This window comes from Scaptodrosophila lebanonensis, unplaced genomic scaffold (assembly GCF_003285725.1).
Source record: "Scaptodrosophila lebanonensis strain 11010-0011.00,11010-0021.00 unplaced genomic scaffold, SlebRS2 tig00000024-arrow-pilon, whole genome shotgun sequence".
NCBI classification, from domain to species: Eukaryota; Metazoa; Arthropoda; class Insecta; order Diptera; family Drosophilidae; genus Scaptodrosophila; species Scaptodrosophila lebanonensis.
Genome location: NW_022060538.1, coordinates 22,484,881 through 22,501,916, shown reverse-complemented (window position 1 = coordinate 22,501,916; position 17,036 = coordinate 22,484,881). Strand labels below are relative to the sequence as shown.

General features: G+C 40.7%; 3 protein-coding genes across 3 annotated transcripts; 1 reads left to right on the top strand and 2 right to left on the bottom strand.

Annotated features, from left to right (window-relative positions):
- Positions 1-245: 245 nt before the first annotated feature.
- Positions 246-898, bottom strand: LOC115620441 (putative glycine-rich cell wall structural protein 1). Its single transcript, XM_030513669.1, has 2 exons — positions 881-898; positions 246-794 (listed from the first exon to the last, which is right to left on the bottom strand). The coding sequence occupies exons 1-2, from the start codon at positions 896-898 to the stop codon at positions 246-248; spliced, it is 567 nt and encodes a 188-aa protein (XP_030369529.1).
- An 11,831-nt stretch (positions 899-12,729) lies between these two features.
- Positions 12,730-15,728, top strand: LOC115620403 (E3 ubiquitin-protein ligase HRD1). The gene is made up of 6 exons (XM_030513622.1): positions 12,730-13,161; positions 13,229-13,285; positions 13,341-13,529; positions 13,595-14,453; positions 14,519-14,721; positions 14,782-15,728. The coding sequence occupies exons 1-6, from the start codon at positions 13,036-13,038 to the stop codon at positions 15,304-15,306; spliced, it is 1,959 nt and encodes a 652-aa protein (XP_030369482.1). The 5' UTR covers positions 12,730-13,035; the 3' UTR covers positions 15,307-15,728.
- LOC115620429 (JNK1/MAPK8-associated membrane protein) lies at positions 15,662-16,972 on the bottom strand. Its single transcript, XM_030513656.1, has 3 exons — positions 16,823-16,972; positions 16,615-16,748; positions 15,662-16,545 (listed from the first exon to the last, which is right to left on the bottom strand). The coding sequence occupies exons 1-3, from the start codon at positions 16,922-16,924 to the stop codon at positions 15,879-15,881; spliced, it is 903 nt and encodes a 300-aa protein (XP_030369516.1). The 5' UTR covers positions 16,925-16,972; the 3' UTR covers positions 15,662-15,878.
- Between the last annotated feature and the right edge of the window lie 64 nt (positions 16,973-17,036).

Genomic DNA, 17,036 nt, shown 5'->3' with positions numbered 1-17,036 from the left:
TCACTCCACATCACTAGTCGAACTAAGCTCTCACTCAGGAGCACATGAGAGGCGTGGCGCAACCGATCTTTGTTGCGTATATTCTTTATAATTGGATTACCCACATTTCCGTAAATTGATGTTGTGGTTGTTGTTGTTGTTGGTGTCGTTCGTTCTTTTTCGTTCTCTGGATGGTCAGTTATAGTCGTCCTTTGCGTCGGTTTTCATATTTGGCAGCGAAATTTACATTTGGGTGAGAGTGTTGCTTAGAAGGGCGAACCATAGCTGCCGCTGGGCCTTGAGGGGGCACCGTATGAACCGGACGGGGCACTAGGGTAACCACCACCGCCACCACCACCACCACCATTCTGTGTGCTCTGCTGTGCGAATTGTGCCACCTGGATGGCCTGACGAACACCTTCAAGATCGATGCCTACGACGCGTCCGCCGCCGCCTCCGATACCCGGCGCACCGTAGCTGGAGGATGGAGGACCATAGCTGGAGGATGGACCACTTGGATATCCGCCACCACCACCGCCACCTCCGCCGCCGCCGCCCTGCTTGCTCTCCTCGTTCAAAAGGATTTGACGCACTTGCTCCAACAGCTGGGGATCGACATTCTGACCCTCAGAAGTCTGGAAGCCTCCACTGACAGCCTGATAGCCACCGCCTCCGCCGCCACCACCGCCGAACGAAGAGCCACCGCCAAAGCCGCCTCCGAAACCGCCGCCACCGCCACCTCCGCCTCCTCGGGGATAATTGTAGCCCGATGGAGGCTCCGCAGCGGCCAGTGCTGCCAAAGCGAACACTAAGAACTGGAAGGCGAAGATGTAATTGTAATCCACGGTTAGCCTTCGGTTAGCCATATTCCATCGCGTAATCCACTTTCGCCCCTACTTACCACTGAGAAGGAGTTCATAGCAATGAGTTTTGTGTGTGTGTGGGGAGGAGAAGTAAAACTTAAATTATAAAATAAATTTAGTTGCGTTCGAATAGGAAACCAGCGACTGAATGCATTCCAAATGCCAGGTCGAGCCCTCTTTATAGTCGCCACATCGGCTGCGCAGCCGCACGAGCGCGATAGCCAGCGGCATCGTCTTCAGCGTCTGATCGTTCGGTTTTGGTTGTTCGTTTTGTTTTGTTTGGGTATCTTCGTCGGCAATATTTCGGGCAGCGTCTGCTTCATCATGGCCAACAAACACAGCTTACAACCAACCATACACTCATACACATACCATCATCTGCGTATCTTCATCATTAACTTATTTTTGCCGGACAACTTCATATCCCGCTGCTGGAACCGAAACTTCACCAACCCGCCTTCCATGCAATGTTTGTTGCATTTGAGTTTCTGTTTCTCACATTAAAACAAACTTCAAACTACAAATAAAAGAAAAAACTTAAATGTCGCTAACGATTTTGGCTGTTCGCTGCATTTCAAATTTCTTCGTCACTTTCCTCGCTGCGCGTCTATGCGCCTGTTTTCCGCTGGCTTGCGCCATCGATTGACCAGGAAGTGATTTTCCCAATCGATTTTTAAGGTAACCAAGCATTGCAGCATCGCCTCAGCGCTTATTTTGCATTTGCATTTCACCTCTCGTATATTTGTTTCTTTTGTTTAGCTATGAGAATGATTAGGCTGGTTTCTGGCCATAAAATATTTATATTAGGGGCGAGTTCATTGTGGACTTCCACCCAAATCCCATTCATTTTCTTGTAAAGCAAATACTCGTAAAACTGAAACAAATGCGACCCAATTCGAAGCTGCCACTCTATTGCGAAATGGGCTGGGAAATGGTAACTTTGATGTGGAGCCCTCCGGCTGTAGGTACAATTACTTGGTAGCCTAGCTCCCAAGGAGTCTAATAAAGTAAAACAATGCGAGTTTCACAAGTTGGGCGGCAAATGTAAAGTCGTAAAATATGCTTGCGGGAGCTTCAAAAACGACCTGAGAAAGAAGCAGCGAGCATTAAAGTCAAATGAAGTCGAGAAACACTAAAATTATCCCATAATCATAATGCGAATTTTCGTTTTGTTTCACCTTCACGCTCTCGTTTTCGTTCGTCGGCGAAGCTTGATTATGCCCCCTTTTTTGATGGCCACATATGTAGCGGGAGTTGGAGGCTTTTAATGAATCCCATAGCAAAAAAAAATCAGCAACATTAAAAGTTTGTAGCTGGTCGTTGGCAGCTAAAGATGTGCGTGAGTGAAGGGATTTGGGGTTTGGATTTGGATTTGGCAATCACGGTCTCGTCAAAGCTGTTATGCAGAATTGGCCGGAATCCAAGGCTGAAGAATAACTAATTTAAGTTTCCCCCACTATAATTTGTGGAATGTTTAGTAAGACTATTTAGCATATACACTTTTAGTGTATTCACTAATTGAAGTATCGACACTTGAATATACCGAATATAGGGACGAAGTCACCTTAAAAGGATTTCCATTTCAGTGTTTCTTATCGTTATTACTAATTATTGTCGTAAAACGAAATTAATATTACGTACTTGTTTTTTAAAACGCTACATTGGTCTTACGTTTTGAAATGCGGGAGTTCTTCAAGTTCTAGTAGATCTTTCTGAATATGCAGGCCCTCGGAATATACCCTGCTACCAAATGAAGTTGCAGGTCAAACGATTGAGATTGAGATTTCCAGGATATTAAATTATCATTGTTGAACATTTCTGTTATGTTATATCATGCTATAAGAGAAATAACATAACTTCTCCCATAATGCTTTGTGTATTCTAAAGGTTAATGAAGTATTCCTAATTCAAATTAGTATTCAAACTAATTTATGAACATATACTTTGTTTTTAAGTTTGTTCTATTGACCACCTGAACCTTAAGGATTCATTATTTTTCGTGCCGGTTTTTTAAATTTTACCGTCGAAAAAATAGATCAAGTAGAATCGGTGAAAGGTACCGAAATTTAATTCCCAGGCAGAATAACCCACACAAGTGTGTGTGAATCCATTAACTGATATTACTCGAAATAAAGTGGAAAACATACATACATATGTATATACATACATAAATGTATATTGTGTTGTGATTGCTCGCCAACTGGTGTAATATTATGTCAACATTCGCACATCGAATAAAAAGCGAAGTAAACAGTAAAACAGACAAAACGACTGGCAATCAGATGAAAATGAAACTGAATAAAAGTGGCAGTAAGTTGAGTTAAATGAGCTTTGTTTACAACTCTTGACTGCAGCCCCAGCACCAGCACCAGCGCCAACTCTTCCAACTGGCCAACCAACCGACGCACTTTGTCGAAAGTGAAGTGCACTTTCGCAAACTGTGGCCACAGACTCACACAGAAACCGGCAATGCCCTGACCGCAGTGCTCTTTAAGGGCGCGCGTTAGGCCATTGGAAACCTTCACGCTTCAACGTGAAGGACCTTGCAGCTTTGGTATTGGCTGTGTGGTTGCGGCTGCGGCTACGGCTGCGGCTACGGCTGCGTCTGCGCAGTGTTGGGTTTGGTTGTGTTGCGTGACAGCAACAAAAACAGAAACAGAAACAAACAGCAACACGACAATGCTCTTTGGAGCGCTCTACAAGCGCAAGAGTAACAGTAACACAGCTGGAGCCCACAAGATGAAAGTCAACACTTAACACTCAACACCAACAGCGAGCACGATGAAGACGAGGAGGAAGAAGACGATGGCGACGACCACTGGACGTCGAGGCAGCTAAACTCGACTTCAATGACAACGCGTTAAATCATTTTTCGTGTTTTGAATTATTTTTATACACTCCGCAGCGTAAACTGGCCTAGAAGGGCATACTAATTTCTCCTTGATATATGTAACACAACATCTTAAAAACTCCAATGAGTTAGCTAAACTATTATATAGAAGATATAGATATAGAAGACCTATGGCCAATGATTGTAATTTTAGGATTATTATCAGAGCACGGAAGTTGAATGACCATTACGGAAACCATTGCATTTTATTAGGCCTCTGAAGGTAAAAAGCTTCCTTAATTTTAGGATCCATCGAATGAACGATCGACGATGATCAGACCATCTCATCAAATGTAAGAATTCATCAAATGAATCCAGTTGGCTAAGCAGGTGGATCACGCTCTTAAAGGTCTCTAAAGGTATTCAGCTTTTTTAATTGGGGATTCTTAAAAAGTGCGAATAATTCCCATAGATAGAAAACACCATAACATAGTTACCGTCAAGACATTTTACAAGGATCGGTTGGAACATTATTGTTTAGAAAAAAATTGAGTAACAGTATCCCACAGTCGAGGCGTTAGCCTCCAGTAGTCTCTCTAGTTTTATCTTTATCAGGTTGCCTGCAAATAAGAGTGCTTGGCGTACTTGTTGAGTATGAGTATCTGTGGCTTTAGTTGTGGCTATGGCTCGACACGAACTTTGGTGGGCTGAGGAAGCTATCTCAGCTGTGGCCCCAAGTGAGGGCATTGTGTTGCTGCTGCTGCTGCTGGTGCTGGTGGTGGTGGTGGTAGTGTGGCAGCGACTGTCACTTTGGATTTTAATTTGGTTTATTGCGCCGCCACAGCGTCTTAAGATGCGAAGCCGTTGTCGACTCTGAAGGTCTCTTACCAATTGATTTCGTAATTGACTTTTTCTGTTTTCCGTTTCACAGGTAATTGGAGTGTTGACCCCATTTCGGTTGCAACTGTTGCAAGTTGATGTTGAAGCTGAAGTTAAAGAGCTGTCTGGTTGAGTTGTCATTCTAAATGAGTTGTCCGAAAGGGCTCATCAATCCTCATGGTAGTGGGTCAGGTACAGTGGTCTAGCAAATGGCAATGACTTGAAGCTCTTCTGATCCGCCACTTTTTGCACTTTTTGTTTTGTTACCATATTCGGTATCTTTTTGTCGTCTGTCTTGCTATTTACTCTTGTTTTTGCAATTATGTATCATACATGTTTGTGAGTGTGTGAATGTAAAATGAAACGCTTTATTACTTGCTTGAGCGTATCTGGCCATATCCATCATTAACATGTCCCACTAGGTCATCGGTGCCAGCGCCAATGTACATTTGTACATTGCGTGTTGTTGTTTTCTCAGCTTTGAAGCGTCTTTAAAAGACGTTCATTAACTCTATGTGTGTGTGTGTGTGTGCCTGGGTAATTGTTATTACACAATAATTGGGCCAGAAATAATAAAAACAACAAAGCAACCAGAGCACCAAGACAAAAACAGCCAAAAGCAACAAACACACACATTGCGGATTTCTCAAACATCAGTGTAACGGCCCGCTTCATATCACTGTGCGTAAATCGACTTCGAATCGAAAACTGCTCGTGAATAACATGCCCAACAACAAATTACAACACTTTTCTACTTGTCGAATCGAACAACGAGGGCACAACGCCCCCGCCAATGGACACAACAACGTGCGCGAATTTCAAAAAAACGGTACAAAACAATTGCAGAAGGTTTTATTTTAAATCTAAATACATATAAAGATATTTGATTTGACATCGATATGTGTTTAATGGTTATATGACCAGTGCGTAGAATACTTAAATCACTCCAAAGTTAAAGTTGTTATTTATTCGATCATAAAGTTGGCCTCAACTTACATATACATAAGTCAGGCGGCATTTTTTAACCCATATTAAATATATTAAGGGTTTGAAGTTCATATATGTGTTAACTTTTTTCAACAACGCTTTAAACTCATACGCTGCTGGACAGTCTTAAGATAATTTTCAACTGCTCAGGCAATTGTATGAAATGTTATGATGCCTGTGAAAGCATTTATATTTCACTTTCCACCAATTACGAAATTTATTCGATTTTGTTAAATACTGGTTTTTTTGAAAATATTCGACAATTTGAAATCCAAACATTCTTTTACTGCTGCTATGACAGTTATTTTTTATTTTATTTTATTATGATTTTCGAAAAAGTAAAGTATAGTATTGCTTACCAACCAGGTTCTCTAATGAAGTACCACGATCCTTAATGCAAATAATAATATTCATATGTGCATAAATATGTATGTATGAACGTCCATATATTATTTACAATTACATTTTTAGTGAATGATTTGTCATTTTAAGAGCCAAACAAGTTATTTTTAAATATGCACCATAATTGCGTACAAATATATTTGTATGTATGATGGACAGTAAAACTGAACTATCAAGCTTATCTATGACAATGGAGGAAACGAACATGAGAAGACGAGAATATGGCCAACTGCAATAATAAATGAGCTTTTGTTGGTGGCTGTGGTGTGATTGGCGATGGCGCCGCGTAACCAGGCGATGTAACGATGATGAAGATGAATGCGCAAAAACAGGGCATAGGCTTAGCCATAGGCAAAGACTGTGGCAGCGACAGCGGCAGTAGCAGATTTTGCTTACATGCGATTACATAATGCGCCAACGCAGAAGAGCCCCCTCTAAAGCAGTAGCCAACGATCAAAGCTGCACAGGCACAGGTAGAGCTTAAAGTGATCAGGCAAATGATCATTAACTGAATGAAAATCAGCATTGTTGTTGTTGTTGCTGTTACTGCAGTTGGCAAGTGTCGCATCTGCCGTATTTCCTCGAAAAGACAAAACTAGTTTGTGTGCCCAACAAAGACAGCGAGCACGTCTACGACAACAACAACAACAACAACAACAACTGCAACTTCAACATGCTCCTAGCTTTATGTAAGTCAACAAAGAGACAGACAGTTGCCCGAAGACGAAGAAGGCGACAGCGTCTGCAGCCGACAAGCAGATGAGAAGTCGTTGCTGTGTGGCGGCAGGCGGGGGTGGCAACTATGCAAGTGAAATTGCATTGCATATGCAATGCGAGCCGAAACTAGGCAAAAGGAAAACCAATGCTGCAAAGCAAAAGAAAAGCGATAGGCACAAAAATAAAAGAGTTATGAAGCTATTTTGGTCTGTGTTGGAGCTACACTGCCATGCACTTGAATAGGGACAAGATTTTCTAGCATTTGTATTGAGTTTTTCTATTTTGGGGAAAGGGCTGGCTTTAGATGCTTTGGTGTTTCAATTAGAATGCAGCAGGAGGGAACTGTTAAAATTTACAGTTAGCTTTTAATGATTAACAGTTATGAATTATCACTATTTTGCTTTTGACTATGCCAAAAACACACCATTTTTGTCATGCACTTGAATAGGGACAAAAACTTTAACATTCTATATGTTGCAAACTAATTAAAAAACAAGAAAGGAATGCTAAAGTCGAGCAGGCTCAACTCTTAAATACCCTGTACCACCCCACAAAAAAGTAATTAAATTAATTAATTAATTTAATTTAAATAATTAACTAAATTAATTTAATTAATTAACTAAATATTAACTAATTAAATATAAAATATTCCATGCATGCATACATACATTTACATTTCCATCAGAATCGCGCCTTATGCGTGTTTGTGTACTTGCACATATGTATGTATGTGTGCATTGGGCCTGGTTATATGGCTATAACTTTCTTTTCGATCATTCTATCATAATGAAACTTGGTATACAGATATATATTTACTAACCTAATATGACTACCAAATTTTAGTTCAAAATTCCAAGAATTGCGGGAGTTATAGAAAATCGGTAATAGGGGGGGGAGTGGGGGGGTGGATCAGAAAAAATGAACAAACTCGTCCTTTCTCGGTCTCAGGAGAATCTGTTTACCAAGTTTGGTTATTCTAGCTCTTATACTTTCGGAGATCCTTGCGTTCATACAGACAGACAGACAGACGGACAGACGGACATAGCTATATCGACTCGGCTTGTCATGCTGATCAAGAATATATATACTTTGTGGGGTCTACCAAGCCTCCTTCTGTGTGTTCCATGTGCACTCGCACAAAACTAATATACCCTTGTACCCTTTGGATACAGGGTATAATGAGCTTACAGTTTTTATACCCTGTACCCAAAGGGTACAAGGGTACCTGTCCGTCTGTCTGTCCGTCTGTCTGTCCGTCTGTCCGTCTGTCTGTATGAACGCAAGGATCTCCGAAAGTATAAGAGCTAGAATAACCAAACTTGGTATACAGATTCTCCTGAGACCGAGAAAGGACGAGTTTGTTAATTTTTTCTGATCCACCCCCCCACTCCCCCCCTATTACCGATTTTCTATAACTCAAGTAATTCTTGGAATTTTCAACTCAAATTTGGTAGTCACATTAGGTTAGTTATTATATAACCGTATACCAAGTCTCATTATGATAGAATGATCGGAAAGAAAGTTATAGCCATATAACCAGGCCCAATGCACACATACATACATATGTACAAGTACACAAACACGCATAAGGCACGATTCTGATGTAAATGTAAATGTATGCATGGAATATTTTATATTTAATTTAGTTAATTAATTAAATCAATTTAGTTAATTAATTAAATTAATTTAGTTAATTAATTAATTAATTTAATTACTTTTTTGTGGGGTGGTACAGGGTATTTAAGAGTTGAGCCTGCTCGACTTTAGCATTCCTTTCTTGTTTTTATTATATTAATATTAGCTTTATTAATAATGTGTGTAACCGCCTTTATTGGAAAGACCCTCGTAGATTCGATGAGGAAGGGAATCATATAAGGACTTTATATAGTCTAATGAAATTTCGCTCCAGGCGCTTTCTATGGCTTCTGTTAATGATTGGACGTCTGCAAACTGTCTTCCAGACGCGTACACTTTACGTGTAAGCCATCCCCATACATTCTCAATTACATTGAGATCAGGAGAGTAAGGGGGCCACTCCAATAAGTACACGTTCTGCTTGGTTATCCAGTTTTTGACTACACGTGCGGTATGAACCGGGGCATTATCATGCTGGAAAGTCCAAGATATAGGCTCAAAAATGTTGCCAAAGTAAGGAAATGCCTCCTCAAGCAAGCTTTTGTATGAAGTAGCGTTTAACTTTGATGATACAAATTTGAGCTCGCTTGTCCCGTAATTTGAAATTGCGCCCCATACCATAATACCCCCTTCACGGCTATGGTGACGAGCCAGGTACTGTTCCTCCTTACGTATATCATGGAAATAGAAGTTGAAACCATCAGGTCCATCTAAATTGAATCGTTTTTCATCAGAAAAAACCACTCGATGCCACTCCTTATTCCATGTCATATGATTTCGGGCAAAGAGCTGACGCATGTCTTTACGTGGCTTTGTCAGAGGTGGTTTTTTTTTTAGTCTTAATCTTTTAAGGTGTTTTGCTTTCCGTATAACACGTCTCACTGTATCAACACTTGCATTTATTCCCAAGTTTAGGCGAATCGCAGATGCGGAGCAATGTGAGTTTGACGCTTCCCGAAGAACGCGTCGTTCGTCTGAAGATGTAAGTGCCTTTTTTGTGCGTCCTTTCATATTTTTCCCGTACATCAATGGGTTTTTGAGAAAATTTCCAACAACAGACTTGCTTTTGTTAATTTTTTCGGCAATTTGTCGTATATTCATGTCACACTCCCTAAATGCTAATATTTTGCCCGTTTCTTCAGAAGTGAGTGTTTGACCACGGCCCATTTTGGTTTGTTTTTAATCAAAATATATGTATTTTAATAAAATACAACCTTCTGTGTTCATAGTTGCACACACACTAAAGTTATCTTCTTTGTCCCTATTCAAGTGCATGGCAAAAACTGTGTGTTTTTAGCATAGTCAAAAGCAAAACAGTGATAGTCCATAACGGTTAATTATTAAAAGCTAACTGTAAATTTGTACAGTTCCCTGATGCTGCATTCTAAGTGAAACACCAAAGCATTTGAAGGCAGCCCTTTGCCAAAAAGAGAAAAACACAATACAAATGCTAGAAAATCTTGTCCCTATTCAAGTGCATGGCAGTGTATGTATATACCCTTCAATATATCCGAAATGTCGAATCTTTCATTGGCCCTATCGAGCTCGGATATACTTGTATGTACATACAAACATATGTATGTATGTAGATGTATGTATGCATGTAGATGTATATACTTTATACCCATTGTATATATGCACGAAGTAAACATATGTATATTTATGCAGTTTTATGCAGATTCTTTTACTATATATTCATGTATGTAAGCCTAAAAAAGTTCTTAAAAGAAAATACCACTAAATAATGGGTCTAAAAATGGGAATTTAGTCTAGCAATCTTCCTTATTGGATGGAACTAACACACCAAAAACCTTTACACTTTTCAGTGAAGGGTATATAAAAAATATACACAACTAAAGCTAAAACGTGCATATAAAAGTTGAAATTGCATGGGAAATTGCTGCGACACGATTTGAAATGTGTGCAAGGCGGTTTTACCACTACATATGTGTATTCATATACATACGTACATATATGTATGTATGTACCTGTACATATGAACATACATTCACACATATATAACTGTTATGTCTGGGTTGGATGCCAATGCCTGAAGATTCGAAATGTCGCCGATTGTAGCCGGTGTCGATGACGCTCACGCAAAAAAATAAAGAAAAAACGCTTATAGTTTGTTTTCCGCAAAATAAAATGCAGAAAACAAACGCCGGCCAAACGTGTCCATGTCCATGACGACGTCGACATCCACTGACCACAGCGGCAGAAAATAACCATCATCGAGTTCTTCGCCAACTTTAGCCTTTGGTGCTACCCGACTTCACTTATGCAAAACAATTTGCAGCTGCTGTCCGTTTTCGCAAGAAGAGTGTCGACACTCGAATGCCTCTACATAGCGTGGATTACCCATTTTTAAAAGCCAGCATTATATACTGGAAAATGATAATTGGAAATGGCAAACAATTTGGGTAAAAAATTGATGTTTTCAAACAAATACCACCAGATAAGCTGAGCATTTTGTACATAGCGATGAATGCGTTAAATACTTGTAAGTACACATATGTATGTGTATGTACATACAAGTATGTTGTAGTACCTGCCAGCCCATTACATTTTTTAAAGTCGAAAGTCTGTTTTACTTCGTATGTTATACTTCTTCTTATTAAAAACGTTAGGGCAAGCCTATAATTTTTCATAATTCATGGGTGTTGGAACTAAAGACAACATATTTATAAATCACCCTGATAAGCGCTGTTTATTGTTTTATTCGCTTTTATGCTCAATTCACCTAACAGTTATGGCTCTTGGCTTTAACCATGGCTAGATATGCGTATCAAATTAATGGTTATTTTTAGATGCAAAATGTGTCGAAATTAAATTAAATTTTTTTTTTCAATTTATACATTTACATACATATGTACGCGCATATGTATGTACATATGTGTATTTACGTTGTACCCTGGGGGTCAAATCGTGTTAATGTAGGATAAAAAACAAGAGAGAACGCTACAGTCGAGCAAACCCGACAGTGTAATACCCTGTACCCAGGTAAACTTCCGTCACTGAGTTATATGCGCCCATAGCAGCAGCAAAAAGAGGAAGAAGAAGAGCGAACTTGTTGCTGCAGTTTGGGGGGGTTGTACTGGCGAGAATTAGAGTATTAAAAAAATAAAATAAACTCGTCCTTACTCGGACCTAGGAGAATCTGGATGCCAACTTTGGTTATTCTAGCTTTTATAGTTTCTGAGATCCTTGCGTTCATCCAGACGGACGGACAGACGGACGGACATGTCTAGATCGATTTCTCTCGTCATGCTGATTCAGAATATATAGTATATACTTTATGGGGTCGGAGATGCTTCCTTCTGCATGTTACATAATTTGCACAAACCTAATATAACCTTTACGGGTATAAAAAGCAAGCTTCGCACGTTTTTAGAATTCATGTTTATTCATCATGTTATATTTGCTCGAACCCCGAAACTTTACCATAATACCCTTCATTACCTTTTATAACAGTCTTATATAATCAAAGGTCGCTAATTTGAATCTACTCTAGTTTTAATCAACCTCTTTTTGTTACAAGTATGATCTGGTCGGTCTCATCTGCGTGCAGATGTTTTTCTGTCATGGTGGAACAGGTTCACATTCTTCGGCGACATGAAATTAAAGTTTTAGCAGAGGTTAGCGCCGACCCACTATTTCAAAATGAGATCTGAATCCAATAGACTATTTTTTTTCACCAATACTACTTCAAATTAAAATCAGCACAATATAAGAGTGCACTAATGAATAATTATATATGGAGCCTTAAATTAATAAATAATATAGTGTGCAGGTTTTTGAATATTTAATGAAAGAATCAACTTCAAATTAAAATTCTGAATCATTTGTTCAATATAAGAGTGAACTAATGAATAATTAAGAGTGCTCTCCGCAGGTGCGGCTTTGGCGTACATTACAGCTGACTGAAAATATACAAACACTGTATTTGTTAATATGGTAACACTTATACGTAAATATACTAGGGATGGAATAATCTTCAGTCGTGTATGAGCAAAAGTAGCTTGTAGATATCTTGGTACTTCCCAAATATGTTTAGTTGCGTATATCTACTGTCTATCCAAAAAGTTGCTTTTACAATGTTACAATAACTTAAAATATTCGTTATTCAGTAAATTTTCTGTTGGAACCCTGCAGCCAATATGGAAATACAGGCTCTCCTTATGTTCTACGGCATCTGAAAGATAAAAGCATGTTTCAGTGTGTTTTCTATATATTTACATACATATACATACATATGTGTGTACTCTGTATATAAGATTCCAAAACCTAACATAAGATTCCACCTCTAGTCCCAATTGCTTTGGACTGTGATTGTACCTGTTACTTATAATATTTAGTCACTACGTAACTTGAAGTCTATCGATATCGATGTTAAATATGGTAGGGAGCTACGACTACGACTACGTGTAATTATTATTTCAACTTGAAAAAACAAACTGTGCCACCTACGTATTCTAGGGTAACAGGGTATCAATTTAGTTTTTAATATCTCAATGGCAAAGAAAATTAGTTCATTCGGCTAACTCAGATTCAGCAAAATTCCTGCGTTGAAAAAGAGAAACGAAATTTTCGTACCCAACCTCAGCCTCTCGGTTCAAAGAAGAGGAAAAGAAAAAGTAGCTGGCAAAATACGACAAATCGTGCTGAAAACAAGCTGTCAAAATTAACATCTTTCTGGAATCAATCAGCCAGTTGGCTGCCTTCGCAACCAACAGCGACAACATGCAGCTACTTATATCAAGTGTCTGCATGGCGTTGACCAGTGCCGTCATTGGTAATGCATACTACCAAAAGAAGCAGTTCTATCCGGCGGTTGTCTACATCACCAAGTCCAATGCTTCCATGGCGGTGAGTAACATTGGTCTGCAGGCGTATTAGCTAGCCACTAAAAAAATCCTATTTTCCCCATTCTCAGGTGATTTATATACAGTTCTTCGTCATTGTCTTCATGTTCGGGAAGCTGTTGCGCAAGGTGGGTTTACAAAACTAAATCAATACGTATCCATTGTCATCATTGTCTATTTTAGATATTTCTAGGCACTCTACGCGCGGCTGAGTTCGAGCATCTACTAGAACGTTTCTGGTATGCGCTCACAGAAACGTGTCTGGCCTTTACAGTATTCCGAGATGATTTCAATCCACGTTTTGTGGCACTGTTCACCGTACTTCTATTTCTTAAATCATTCCATTGGTTGGCAGAGGAACGCGTTGATTTTGTAAGTGTGACTTAGACATTGGCCTGTGTGCCCAAGATATCAGATCAAGCTAAATTGCTTTGCAGATGGAGCGTTCCCCGGTGCTTGGGTGGCTTTTCCATATACGCGTCGCCAGCTTACTAAGCATGCTTGGCATACTTGATTATGTGCTTCTCATGCATGCCTACAATTCAACACTGTTGCGCGGCCCGACGGTGCAGCTAGTTTTTGGGTTTGAGTATGCCATCTTGTTGACCGTTATTGCCAGTACAGCGATTAAGTACGTGCTACACGCAGCCGAGATGCGCACGGACACGCCATGGGAGAATAAGGCTGTATTTTTGCTGTATACTGAGCTGGTAATCGGTCTGATCAAGGTAGTGCTCTATCTACTGTTTGTCGTCATTATGGCGAAGATCTACGCCCTACCCATGTTCGTGTTCCGTCCCATGTTCTTTACCATACGCAACTTCCGCAAGGCGCTAAATGATGTTATAATGTCGCGTCGAGCTATACGTAACATGAATACGCTCTATCCGGATGCCACACCCGAAGAATTACGTCAATCGGACAACATATGCATAATTTGCCGCGAGGACATGGTTAATCATTCAAAAAAGCTTCCGTGCGGTCACATTTTCCATACTACTTGTCTACGCTCATGGTTCCAACGGCAGCAGACTTGCCCCACATGTCGCTTAAACATCTTACGGGCGCCAGCTGTCAACTCGACGGCCTTGCCCCGTGCTCCAGGAGCAGCCGACGAACCTGCAGCTGCTGTCGGCGCTGCTCCAGCCGCTGGTCAACCAGGACCTGCCAATGCAACAGGAGCGAATGCATCTCCGGCAATCGCCGCGCCCGATGTTGGACTCGGGCGTGCCAATGGCACCCCTACAGGGGCAAATGCACCACCACCCAGCTTTGCAGAACTTTTTGGCGATGCAAGTTAGTTGTTTACTATTATATATGCATCTTTTTTTTAACAACTTAATACCTCTCCTTCGCTTTAGATGGTTTTCCCAACTTGGGTGGCATACCGCCACCGCCGCTAATGCCCATGCTAGCGCCGTTTATGGTTCCACCTCCGTTTGCTTACTTTACGCCAGTTCCGGTTCCCCCGCCGCCCATGCCCTTAGATCTGACAAAATTTACGGATGAGGAGCTGCGAGCTATGGAGGGGAATCAGCGCAAGCATATAGAAGAAAGGTTACAGGTAATACTAGAATCAGCATAATTATCAGCATCATTCTCAATGTAATTTCTATGATTTAAGTTGTTGCGCAATATAACTCTGATGCTGGACTCGGCTGGTATATTGATGAACCAGTACCAGGGGCTGGTGGCGCGCCTACCACCCACCACAGTAAGCACTTCGGCGACAGAAACAACGACCAGTGCAACATCTTTAGCTGATGTCGCATCAACCACAACATTAGCTTCAACAACATCACCAGTAAGCTCAGCAGTTTATGACAAACCTAGCACCTCGACTGCAGCAGCAGCGGCTGCGGCTGCCTTTGCAGCTAAAACACAAGAAGCACATCAAATTAAATCGGTTGCACCAACAATAGCAGCCACTGTGACATCCACAAGTGTGACAGATAAAATTACTATCGAAGATCTGGGTGCAGATGAAGATGATGTGCCCACAGTGGCTGCCACAGACACAATTGCGGCGACCGCTGATGCAGAGAACGAGGACAGCTCAGAATTAAGTGAGCTGCGGAAGCGACGTTTGAAATTTCTTGAAGAGCGCAATAAGTCGCCTGATAGCGCTGAAAGGGCAGCTTCGGAATAACTACGTTCTGGGGTTTGATGTTAAGCAGTAGAGCCTCTATGCCCACCTAGGCCCTCCAAGACGTATATACACATACACTAATCGACTACTAGTTGTGTGGTCCATGGATGAATATTCTTTTTTACTCTACCCTTTGACCTTTTCCCTTCACAAAACTTTTGACTTTTGTTGTTTTTTCATATGTTGCGCTAAAATAGGAAATTACAATATCCATAAGAATGCTATAATTTTTAGGAAGCAAACATATATGAAATACGTGTAAAACGAAGGATCTGATCACGAACGAGGTGTGCAAAATCAATATGTACGAATAAATGCATATTGTGTGTATAAAACTAATTAAGAGACGGGAAACTGAAGATTTGTATTTAATATTATTATATGTGTATAATTAATGTGAAATATAATTAAAACGAAAAGAACTTGCGTTCTCTCTTCAATCACTCCAATCACAAGGTGAGAATTCTTACACTAGTGGGCAATAATTTAAACAATACGAAAACTTATTACACATAGAAAACGATAGCCGGTCGTGCACCGGGCGTTTCATAATTAACTTCTCGCTGGCTGCATCAAATACGCGACTCCATCTCACGAAACTCGGCAGGATCCGTAAAGCGAACGGTCAGGATGTAGAACAACGTTGGCAAGGGCACCACGGCCATGAAAGCGTAATGGTAGTCCAAAGAGGCGATGCCGAAGGCCAGAAGTAGCCAATGAACAGTAATAATGACAATGTTCTTTACTTCCCACACCGTAGATCGGACGAGCGCCTTTAGCGTCTGGTCCAGTTTAAGGGAATAGTGTATGGCATTGGCTACCATGGATATGGCGATGCTTAGATACGGGAACGAATAATAAATCAGACCACATCCCAATGCATGTACAAGTGTTAGCAATGGCAAAAAATACAGTGCTGAATATATCGGAGCCTTGCCGCGCACATCCAGCGAGATGCTGACGACTGGTCGAATAAGAAACATATTCACTAGACACAAAAAGTAAAACACCAGCACGATTGTTTGCAACGGATAAACCGCCTCCTGGGTGCAGTGTACTCGCGCCTCGTAATTTGGATTCGGGTTGTAAAAGAGGGTATACCAGTCGGTGAGTTTTTCCACTTCGCATGCAAAAAGGCGCAATTCCCAAATTGGCTCCATGAAAAGCGTAGCCAGAAGGGCAGCCAATGCGACTTCAATAAAGGCGCTGGTCGTGAGGATTAATTGTTTTCGTGAAAACCTAAAAAACTTTCGTTCATGAATATATGTACATATGTGTGTATATAAAAACACTGAATTGATCACCCACTTTCGATCCTTTGCATCTAGATCAATAAAGAAGCAGTGCATCATAAGAGGCAACATGGTCATGAAGCCCAGGTATAGCCAGGAGTAGGTCGTCAGGTCCTCCCGACAGGTGTTACACGCGTAACTGTCATTTACCTAAACAGCAAAAAATGTTGATTGTTGTTGTGCAAGGTGAAATAATAACAAAACAAATCTAGAGCTCAGCTCACCCGTGATCCTCGAGGGCAACTCCCACAAGCACTCCAGGTGCCATTTTCGAGCTGCGTGCGGCCGCAATACATGCCCGGACATCGGTCAAGAAAATCATACATTTTATCTTTAGGAAAGCCTTTTGTTTATTTCCATGAGCAGTGAATTTGGATGCAATTTTGCCAATAAGTTGTCAGTCCTGCTATCGGAAATTGCGAACTTGCAATTTTCATT

Coding starts and splice junctions, on each gene's coding strand:
- LOC115620429 (XM_030513656.1), bottom strand. CDS start 16,924: ATGTATGATTTTCTTGACCGATGTCCGGGCATGTATTGCGGCCGCACG. Junction 16,749..16,822: donor GTTGCCCTCGAGGATCACGG/GTGAGCTGAGCT, acceptor TTTGCTGTTTAG/GTAAATGACAGTTACGCGTG. Junction 16,546..16,614: donor CTAGATGCAAAGGATCGAAA/GTGGGTGATCAA, acceptor AAAGTTTTTTAG/GTTTTCACGAAAACAATTAA.
- LOC115620403 (XM_030513622.1), top strand. CDS start 13,036: ATGCAGCTACTTATATCAAGTGTCTGCATGGCGTTGACCAGTGCCGTC. Junction 13,530..13,594: donor CAGAGGAACGCGTTGATTTT/GTAAGTGTGACT, acceptor ATTGCTTTGCAG/ATGGAGCGTTCCCCGGTGCT. Junction 14,454..14,518: donor AGAACTTTTTGGCGATGCAA/GTTAGTTGTTTA, acceptor CCTTCGCTTTAG/ATGGTTTTCCCAACTTGGGT.